This window comes from Thamnophis sirtalis, unplaced genomic scaffold, assembly GCF_051295495.1.
Source record: "Thamnophis sirtalis isolate CommonGarterSnake01/CBP01778 unplaced genomic scaffold, rThaSir2_p1.2 scaffold_2, whole genome shotgun sequence".
In the NCBI taxonomy this organism is placed as follows: Eukaryota; Metazoa; Chordata; class Lepidosauria; order Squamata; family Natricidae; genus Thamnophis; species Thamnophis sirtalis.
In genome coordinates, this window is record NW_028261382.1 from 153355232 (window position 1) to 153366377 (window position 11146).

The following is an 11146-nucleotide window of genomic DNA, read 5'->3' on the forward strand; positions in this document are numbered from 1 at the left end:
AAAGTAATTGTAAATCTTTCACAGCCTAACTAGGATCCCCATGTATAGTATATCAGCAGTAAGCCAGGCCACAGTTAACTGTGCAAGACTACTATTCCTTTTAGCATATACATATGCATATAAAGATGTTCCTCTTGGCATGAGATTTCCCTCGTGTATCCTACTCTTTCACACACAAAAGAATCTTCAGTTTTTATTTACCATACTCATTACTACAAGAATTTTGATTAAACTACTATCAAAATAGTTTTGAAGAAATTTAGTGTTCGGATTAGATAAGGCAGAAGGCACGTTATTCCTAGATCATTTTAGATCATTATTTTTAAATAAATCATTATTTTTTATTCTAATCAAATTAATACAAGAGAATTATGTATTTCTTTTCAAAATGTTAACAGCTGCATTCTCAAAGGATTTAAGGGTTTTTTTAAAAAAAAATTCAAGGAGTTGGAGAATTCAACATAATAGGAAGAGAAAAAGCACTTAGACTTATATGCCATCCCAGTGTCCCATTGTTGGGGATAAGATGCTGACATTGGGCAGTTTACAACGTTAACATATTACCCCCAACAATCTGGGTCCTCATTTTACCAACCTTAGAAAAATGCAAGGCTGAGTAAACCTTGAGCCTGTTAGTATCTAACAACAATAGCTATTTAGTTATATGTTCATTATCTTTATAGAGGCTCTGCTTCTCACAACATGCGATGTACAGCTAATCCTTGACTTATGATGGTTGTTTAAGTGTTCAAAGTTAATGACGCTTTTAAAAAGCTACTTACAAATTTCAATCCCAATTGTAATAGTAAGTTGAAGACTACCTGTATGCCATGTTATGTTGTACAGTGGAAAAGAGGTGAGATATAAAACCATTAGAGATTGATTTTGCAGAGGACCAGTTTTCATTCATTCCTTCACATTTCTATCAGATGCTTGCCAATACATTCATGTAATAGTAAAGAGATTCGTGGCAAAGAAAATAGACAGATATGTAATTACATAATGGTCATGACATTTCTGCAAAAAAAAAATGTCCAGTCCAGTCTCTTTTTGAAAGAGTAATGTTTAGTTTTACCTTATTTTTTCAGTTTAAATTTTTTGAAATGAAATCTCGTCACTAACAACAATAGGGACTGACTGATGGTTAAGCCCACTGAAAATGTATTTACTGCTTAGAATGAAAGGAAATAGTATCCCATCCAGCAGGTCTATCTAGAGCATGAAAAAAAATGCAAAGTGCTTTAATTATTGACAATAACTTATAAAGCCTATCTTACCATTTAGTATGTAAATACCATGCTACATGTATTATTAGTGTGTGGACAGGTATTATGGATTTTCAGCAAACCATAGCTTAAAACATGACTTATGTCCCTTTTTTATTTCTTGGTACTGATCTCAAGTGTCACATGACATATTGTGACATTTTTTTCCCTTCGCGGTGGGTGTGTCCTGCGCATGACACATCCGGCCCATGGGCCACCAGTTTGACACTCCTGGTCTAGATGGCAATACAAAAATCTCTCGTCTAGAAGACGATGATACATGTATTTTTAATACAAGGACAATTCCAACTGCTCATACCAAACTGGCAGAAATGAACACTTTGCCCTTTAAGATAATTTAAAAAATCTATATAATACTACAATTTCTGCTTCATAGTCTTTTATCCAAAATCTTATTATCTCAGAACTAAATGATATGGAGTTACCCTTATACAACTGTAAAATGCTTATAATACCACTGAGCTATTAACAAGTCATTTTTTAAAAATGTGTTCAGGAGAGAAATAAATTGTTTGCAATCTGCTGAGCAAGTAATTCAAACGGTATTAACTAAAAGGTACTGTAGAGTTATTCTATTTTTTGCACATTTTCTATAGAAGGGAATTACAGAAAATCGGGTGGAAATTAAAGAGCACTTAAAAATGAAAGGAGATATTGTAAAAATTGGTGAATGAGCACAGCATTTCCAATACAGTAATGAAAAGCAGGTCACAAATTTGCAAGTAAAGAAAAGTCTTGTTTTGCAGCATCTAGCAGAGAGAAAAGAAAGACGTAGATAAATAAAACACACCAAGCAACTCATGTTCTTTTTTAACAGTTTGCTTTTTTCATCATTGCATGTTATAAGAAATCCAGTATTAAATGTAATAAAGTAGAATCTAGATACTATCTATTATGTAAGCAACTATTACACTATATCAAAATTATATTTAAAATTATTTTTCTACCATGAAATATCAATATGTTGATTTCCCACAATTGAATTTATCACATCCATTTACCTATCTCTAACAGTGAGTTTTTGTCAGATAAGTGCATTTCTTGGAATACATAGAAAGTTTCTGCAACAGCAAATATGTAATGAAATCTGGATGATCATGCATATAATCACAATGAGATTTAGGCAGAAAACAAAAAAAAATGCACAATTTCTCTGATACACATAGTAAATACACCTCACATACACATATCCATAAGCTGTTCTCTCCAGATGTAGTATGAGTAAAAGTTACACAATTCTCAAATAATAAATTCTGGTATGTGGAATTCCAGCACTTCCAGAAAAGAGAGATTAGACAGAGAAAGATTGTATCTATACACCAGTGTTCTGGTCCAAAACAAACACCTACTAAAGATTTCTTGGGATTTCATTCTTTTGCTGTACCAATCTTCTCCAACCAACCCCTCCAAATGTACCAGATCATAATTATCATTCTATAACACTGTGGCTAGGAATTGTAATCTAGCACATCTAGAAAGCACCAGGAAGCCTGCTAGTCTTTCCTTTGCGATAAACTAACAATATGTGGCAATCAGTCCAATTTTCTAAAATTCAAGCAAAACTTTATCCTACTCCTGGGATAATCTAGGACCATTTGGCAAAAATGGTCCATAGATTACTTCAGAAAACATTATTGCATACTTAATAGATGACAGAAATGGTTTACTCATAACCAAAAAATTCCACAGTGATCTGCAGGAAATGGTGATTCTCATTTAAGGAAATAATTGTCTTTGTCAAGAGTTTCTCAATCTTAGCAATTTTATGATGTGTAAACTTCAACTTCCAGAATTCCCCAGAAACTAAGTAATTCTGGGAATTGAAGTCCACACATCTTAAAAGTCGCTAAGGTTGAGAAATCTTAGTATTATCAAGGGACACAGAATCATGTGAACAGAAGGCAGAACTTTAGGCCATCAAGTCTAACCCTTTTCATCATTTAGGAATCCAAATTAAAGCAACCCAGGGAGGTGCCAGTCCCTCTGTTTGAACATATCCACTGAAATGAGTCAATCACCTGATTCAATAGCTACCAATACAAGAAGTTCTCAACTTACGTCCACAATAAAGCCCAAAACTTATGTTAAGCAAGAAATTTGTTTAAGTGAGTTTTGCCCAATTTTACAACTTTTCTTGACATCTTTGTTAAGTGAATCACTGAAGTTATTAAATTAGTAATATGGTAATAAGTGAATCTGGCTTCCCCATTGATGGGGAATTGCTTGCAAGAAGGTTGCAAACAGTGGTCACATGACCCTGGGACACTGCAACCGTCATAAATATGAACCAGTTATAAAGCATCCAAATATAAATCACATGACCATGGGGATGCTGAAACAGTAATACGTGTGAAAAATGGTCATAAGTCACTTTTTTTCAGTGATGTAACTTTGAACGGTCACTAAACGAACTGTTTGTAGTCAACAGTATATGTACTGTTAAGACATATCCAGTTCTTCCATGTCTCTTCATAAATCTTAATTCAGTGTTCTTAAAACCAGGTTTAGTTACCAGGATTGGGGGAGGGGCACTAATTTGGGCATCTCCTGGATGTAATGGAGTTTGTCACTTGAGGATCCAGTTTCAGACTGCCACTGCCTATAAGAACTTCAAATGTATGCTGACAGCAGCAAGAATACTTCATGCACAAAAACTGAAAGATACTTTAATTCCCACAAAAGATAACTTGCTGCAAAAGCTGATGGAGTAAGCATAGCTGGACAAATTGACTGCTTCAATTAAAGAGAAGTATAAAATTTAACTTTCTTTTTACTTTGAAACTGCTTCTATATTTTGGTGTTTGAGTTGGGGGAAAAAAGAAACTTATTAGGTAGGTTTGTTGTTATAGAAATGGCTAGTATATATTACTACATAAAAGTAAAAAGTTGAGGTTGTATGTTATCTTATTCTACTGTGCTCAAGAGTCTTCTTCTTTCCCCTTCATTTTTTCCTATTTCCTCCACTACTTTCCCATTACTTTTGTTTGTATGTTATATGTTGATAAACAAATAAAATATGAAGTAAAAAGAGGCTGACATACTGCCATGATGTGTAAAGCTACAAAATCTTTGGAGAGGAGGGGCAATGACATTGACATCAGGGAAGGGGTGAAACCGTTTAAGAACCACTGGCTTAGTTTCTAATTCTTTGATCATCTTTTATTACTGTTCACTTAACCTGTTTCAGTCTCCCTGAATCTTAAAATAATTCCTAATTATAAAATTATGTTGATTGACTTTTAAATTGAAATGTATATGATTATGCTGTTGTTTGCTACACACACACACACAGAGAGAATTAAGACATGATTTCTCCTACCAAATAATTTTTAAAAACTTTTGGCATTAATAATTGTATCTTTATAAAACAACATGTGTTTTCAATCTTAATAGTTTTATTCTCTTCCTCATCCTTCTCCCCATTCAGAATAGAGATCCAGCTGTAATCTTTACAGATAATTTATAATGTGCTTAGAATATATTTTTCCACCTACCGCAGTTCTGCAAGATTTTTTTTTAATTTCTAGTCTTCAAGGTACAAGATATATTCCAAAACTTTGTTTCTCCCATTCATCAGAACCCACAGTAGTGTATGCTATCACCGTTATCTGTTCTGAATAGCTGATTACACACTTGTTTCAGTCCCACAAAAGCAACTTCATGAAATCCAGCACTCCCCTGGCATGGTTTATGGGTCTGACTAGCCCAGGATGCAAGATCCCCTTCATAGCCTATGAAATCCCAAATTCCATTTTGCTAGGAATGGAGTTTGGCAAACTCCCAGGGGAAATGGGAAAAAAAGGGGGGGCAGCAGCCTTCAAAGTTTCAGTGGCTCTAGAACCCCTAATAGTTCTCATGTCTGACTAAGCCACTGTTCAAAGAAAAGAGCATCTGTAGGCTGGAAGCGGAATACTGTCAGTCTAGATATATATTTTTGTTGGGAGTTAAGATGCCAGCCTTGAGGGGAATTCCACCAAGCCCACAAGAAGACAAACATCTCTAAACTTTTTAAAAAGTATATTTAATTTAATACTTTTTCTTGTTTTACCCAATTGAAAACAAAACAAAGAATACAAAAACCCTACTTTTTAAAGCAAATGGGCGGGGGACCTTCAACCCAACCGGCAAAAGGCGAAACCCCCTTCCCGCAAGAAGATGAAACAGCGGAGAAGAGTAGAGTGGAAGGGAGTTGTAAATTGCAAACAGGATGGCCGGCAAGAACAGAGGGGCGGATGGGATACTGGTAGCACCAAGCCGGTGGGGAAAAGCGAATCGAGGCGAGGGGTAGCAGGGCTGCTCTCGAGGCCAGAAGAAGGATCTTTCCCGGATTCAAGAACCGCGTGATAAATCAATGAAGCCTCCAGCCACTTTGGGCATCTTAACGTTGGCCTTTGTGTTTCTTCTCCCCTTCGGCGGAGACCGAAAACTTAACTTTTAGCACGTGCTACCGCCGGAGCAAGAACTCCGGGGAGCTTTTCCACCTTCCCGGTCTGAGCTGGGGGGAAAAACCACGCGAAGAAATCGAAGGTGTTTCTCCGCCGCCGGAGCATCGCGCCCCGCTGATTCGGGCGCGCTGACCTCCCTCCCCTTTAGCTCCGGCTCCACGCGCCCTCGCCTTGCGCGTCCGGACTAACCAGGCATGCCGTCTCCGACTTAAGGGCCGGGGGCAGGGAGATCGAGGAGAGGAACTCCCGGACTGCAGCCCTCAAGACGCGGACCCATCCTCACGGATTTGGTGACCAGGGCAAAGGGTTCGACCGCCCCCACTCTGGCCACGGCGGTTGGGCAGAGGCCCGGGGTTCAACCCTTCGGGATTCCCCGTCGCCTCGTCGGAATGGAGCGCTCACCTCGAAGCTGACCCTGAACGCCGCCGAGGAGCAGCAGAGCCGGGAGCAGCAGCTGCCACCCGCAGGCGCGGCCGCCCATTTCCCTGCGATATGGCTGGAGTGGCTCCACAGGTGGAAGGGCGGGAAGTCTCAGGCTCCGGAGATGCCTTTTGTTGCCGCTTTCTACTCTGCCGCGAAGCAGCAGTCCGGCTCCGCCACGCCCGCCCCTTCTTGTCACCCGCCCTTATCTCTGCCGCCCTCTGCAGTACGTGAGCCTTCCAGCCCTTGGCAAGCCGCAGGTCCGGCGGAAACCATTCCCACGAGGATGGGGTCCTTCCCTGGGGCTTGGGTGCTCCGGGGTGTAATTCCGGGATCCCCCGGGAACCCCTAAAGTGGAAATATTTCTGTCTGCATTCAAAGATGTCGGGGACAATCTGCTGGCTACCTGAGACTCCCGCCCAGGGACGATGCTATTTCCCAAGCGTCACATCGTCACCCTTGCGGGTGGTTCGCTCCGGCAGTAGCTGTGGTAGCGAAAGACCCTGAAATGGGGATGAAGGGGGGGCGTCCCTGCTGCGGGAGGGAAACATTCCTGAGCCGTTCAGAACGATTTTAAGCCGCTTCCCCCGAAAACGTGGACGGTTTCTAGTAAAGGCAGCTGATTCAGCTTCACAGCAATCACTACGCTCAGCTTCAAAGGTCTTAGCGTGCATCTTTAGAAAGGAAGAACGTGACTCGTTTTCTATATAAAACGCCCCAGCTTGAGATATCCAGTGATACAGAGGAGTGTCCGGTGTTAACTTTTTATTTATTTATTTATTTATTTCGTCAAGCATGTATTTGATAACATATATAAGTGTAAACATGATTTTGCATACATGAAATGTGTACGAATAACAACTTGTTCAGATGATCTTTTCTATTGCCCAAGAACATAATTTATTGTAAATACAGGGATGCATCCGAGTTTCAAAAGATGGATTATCTCATTATCTATAATGAATCGTTTTCTTTTGAAACTTTTTGCTCACTTTCTTTTAGGAAAAAAAAATAGCTTTTTGTCATTGTCAATCACAATTATGTGATTATAATTTGTTAAAAAAAGGAAAAAACTGTGAAAATGCAGCTATAAATCACAATTTTGTCCATAACAAATAAGCCTATAGTATTTTAGCATGTGGTGCTGCAAAAGTGTATTGAGAATGTTAGGTGAATTTAGAAAAGTGGATTCTGCAAACAATTGGTAAATCAACTATGGAAAATCGTACTGTGCTTCATATTAAAGCCCTAACTATTGGGTTCCTAATAATAACAGGCAGATTTTGAACCTATTGTTTATATTGTTCTTGCCATTGGTTTTTTTGTATACAGTCTTGTAAATACTCATTCTAAAGAAAGGTTATACATTTCCTAGTACATACATATAAATTAATAGAAGGAAACCTATGCTACATAAAAGGCGACTTAGTAACAATAATCACTAATAATTTTTGAACAAGTACATTCCACAAAATATGAAATACGTTTAACAAGATATAGACAAGGTAGTCAGGAATCAGTATAAGAAATATAAGAACATTCCATTTAATTAAGTATATTGTTTGGAGTTAGTGCATATCAGAAAGCTGCTCCTCTGCTCATTCCAGCAGCTTATGTTTCAGTTCTGGCACGAAAGAAGAAAGCAAAACATCCGCAGCAGAAAAAGTCAACATATTTCCAGAAACAGCATGTCAGTGGGAAGAATCTTCTCTGTAGTGACACAAAGCCAGATGGGGAGCAAAGAACAAAAGGCAAAAAAGTTAGAAAAGAAAATATGACCATTTGTGTATCTTTGGAACACAGTCAAATCTTACACTTAATTATTTTTTTAAATCACACATCGATCTTAAGCATTTCTTTCTAAATGCTACATTACTGTAGCAGATAGTTAAGACCTGATGAATCCTTTGGACTCAGAGAGATAAAGGGATTAGGAACTAGATGCGGCAGAACCTCCAGGAAATTCCTGGGGTGTAGGCTCAATGGAGAAGAAACATCCCTGAAAATGCCCATGCAAAGCGCTTCCATGCTGTTGCCAAGAAAATGACATGGATATGACTGTGCACACCCCAGGAGCCAAGTTCAAGTCAAGGGCATTTTTCGCCTTTTGACTGTTTCCAAGCCAATAAAAAGTTAGAAAAAAATTATTAAAAGAGTCTCCTTACTCTGTCCATCTCTATCTGTCTGACTTCCCATAAGCAGGACAGCTACTATTTCCGAAAACAGAACAGAAACAAACCAAACTTGATGTGCAGGTCTAGGCAAATAAATAAGAATTAGGCAAATAAATAAGATCATCTTACAAAATGGGCTGGATTAGTGCAGGGGCAGCAGAGAGAAAAATATTCCAGAAAAATGGATCCAAATGGATCCCTCTGGGAAAGGCAGGTGGAAAACAGTGGTTCAAATTTTGCTGTTTGTTCATTTATAAGCTTCCTCTGCCCATTATCTCCTTCTGCCTCCCTTATTGCTTGAACATACACAGAGAAACTACTGTACAAGAAGGAAGAGATGCAATCTGTTACTTTATTACTCAAAAAAAAAGTTATATCCCATGGCCAGTGCTGGCAAAGAGATTGGAAAAGCCATTTTCTGCAGCTTTCTCTATTTTGCTTTTTATCCAACCAAAAGTAACGTGGGAATGAAAACATGTAAAGAGAGGCCACATTTGATGACAAGGGATAAGTTGGCAAAAGAAAGATTGAGTTTGAAAATTAACTGGATCAGGCTGGGTCAGCAGAGAAAACACATTTCCAGAAAATTGTTAAATTTTATAAAGCAGCAATTTAAAGCAGCATTTCTGAAGCTTAGCAACTTTAAGATGAGTGGACCTGAACTCCCAGAATTCTCCAGCTGGCACGCTGAATTCTGGACTTGAAGTCCACATATCTTAAAGTCATTAAGGCTGAGCAATACAGCTTCAGGGCATTTCTAGCATTTGAGAATGCTGCTATTCCTACACTGTAAAACTGTAAATTTCAGGTCATGTGACTCATAGTGGAGCAGTTATTAAGGGATTTGAAAGAGTTTTGCACAATACATTTTGCATGCTTTCCCTATCTTCTTGTACCACCACATTACCAAAGGCCATTCCATAATATAAAAATAAGGAAGGGAGATATTTTCTTCTGGAGTGTCTTGACTTTGGCACCATCAGCAACGTCTGCTGACCAGACACTGAAGCTCTCAAGTTAGAGCCAACCATGGTGTTATGTCATAATGTCATTTGCAGTAACTGCACTGTGCCTTGGCTAAAAATTGAGCAATGCCACAGTTAGGGAATAGTGAAGATAGTCACTGACATCCATGGAAAAGAGAAGTGAGAGACTCTTTGAAGTCTTTAGATTCCATCTCTTAAGGTCAAAAGTGATAATAATGTCAACAATTATCCCAGGAGGATTATATTTTGCATTCCAAAGGATCAAAGCAGCTTACATGCATTATTTTAGGAACAAGACACAACACACACAAACCTAACATTAGTGGTTGATTAAAACCTGTATATTAATCCATACTAAGCATAAATATTGGTGTGCATGGTTTCCTTGAACAAGCTGGGCTACAATTGGATGCTGTATTGTGTTTCGAAGCCACTTTGCTGCTTCCTGACATTCAGGGCATAAGTGTTGAAAGTCTTTCATTGCTAATGGTGGAATTTGAGGGAGGGGGACTATGTCACCAATGCCTTCATAACTTTCTACTTAGATCATTGTCACATGCTTTACTTAAGGGTTATGCTTGAAGAAATTTTGAAAGCCATATTAATGCAAACAAGCTAGAGTTTATTTAGGAAAATTGCAAAGCTCCTTTACACATTTTAATTCCATTTCAGTGGCTGCCAAATTAAGGAGATCAAAGCATCATCTCAAGGATAACTTCATGGTTACCTCTTATCTGTTCTGAATATTCTGCCATCCTTTTAACATGGCATGGCCTGAAGCAATGTCTTTGGGCTACTTAATGGGAATTATAAATACTGTATGTCACTTATCCAAACTACAATGCTTTTTCTTTTTACAATGAACAGGTTTCTTTTTTGAGTTTTCTCAGATAAATATTTGTTGTAGTTAAAAAGACAAGAAAACGTTTCATGCTAGAAAAGGACATGAAAAAAAACTCCTACTTGTGACATTTCATTGTACTCCTCTATATTCCATTGTCACCACTCAAATAATTAGATGACACAAACTAAGGAACTAGAACAAAGAACAACCACACTAAATGTTTTAGAGAAAGGAATATAATTTAAGACTATCATTTTTGGCAGTCACTTCATAAGGTTTATAAATAGACCTGCGTTGAGCAAATCATGAAGCGCAGGGCAATAAAGAGACCAAGCCCCAAATGAATTGAGTTATGAAGCTTATGATAATATTTGGCAACCTGGCATGTTGCTGTGTTGATTAAAAGGAAAGACTTGCAAATGTTTTCAGCATAAACTGATATTTGGATAAGAGGCATTTACTAATTTATGAAGATTGTGTTTCTGTGTAAACAAGAGCTGTTGATTAGAGGCATGATGCTGAGAATGAGAAATATGTGGAATCACAACCTAATTAGGTATCTCAAGAGATAAGCTCTCTATCTAGCCTTTATCATCAAAGACTGTGTTTAGACAAGAGAGGAACTTTTCAGGTTCATTTGTGTTGCTGTTGCTGACTCAACTTTAGTTGTTCAGTAACCAGGAAAATACTCTTCCATCCTTGATCTTCTGCATAGCTGCTCCACTCCTCTGATAAAGCCTTTTGAATTAATGGAGTCTTCTGCTGGGAATTGAAGTAATGAAAATCAACTTTCAATTAAAATGTTATTCGTGTGTGTGTGTGTTTTGTTGTTGCTGCTGTTGCCACTTGGATGTTTGTCTGTGATCTCAGGATCACCTGAATAGTGCAAATGGGTATTGAGCTGCCTTGGAACTGCTCAAACTTCTTGGATAAAAAGTGGGGGAGGGGAGTTAAAAGTAAAAAACAAAGAACAAGAAAGTCCTCTTGAAAA

The 11146-nt window shown here is 38.3% G+C and overlaps 1 protein-coding gene across 1 annotated transcript in view; it reads right to left on the reverse strand.

Annotated features, from left to right (window-relative positions):
- The window catches only part of LAMA1 (laminin subunit alpha 1), a 106136-nt gene extending 99843 nt beyond the window's left edge, over window positions 1-6293 (reverse strand). The window contains exon 1 of the mRNA XM_087707255.1: window positions 6134-6293. Within this exon, the coding sequence (XP_087563381.1) occupies window positions 6134-6212 (79 nt within the window). The 5' untranslated portion in view covers window positions 6213-6293. The remainder of the gene's footprint in view (window positions 1-6133) is intronic.
- Window positions 6294-11146: the final 4853 nt, after the last annotated feature.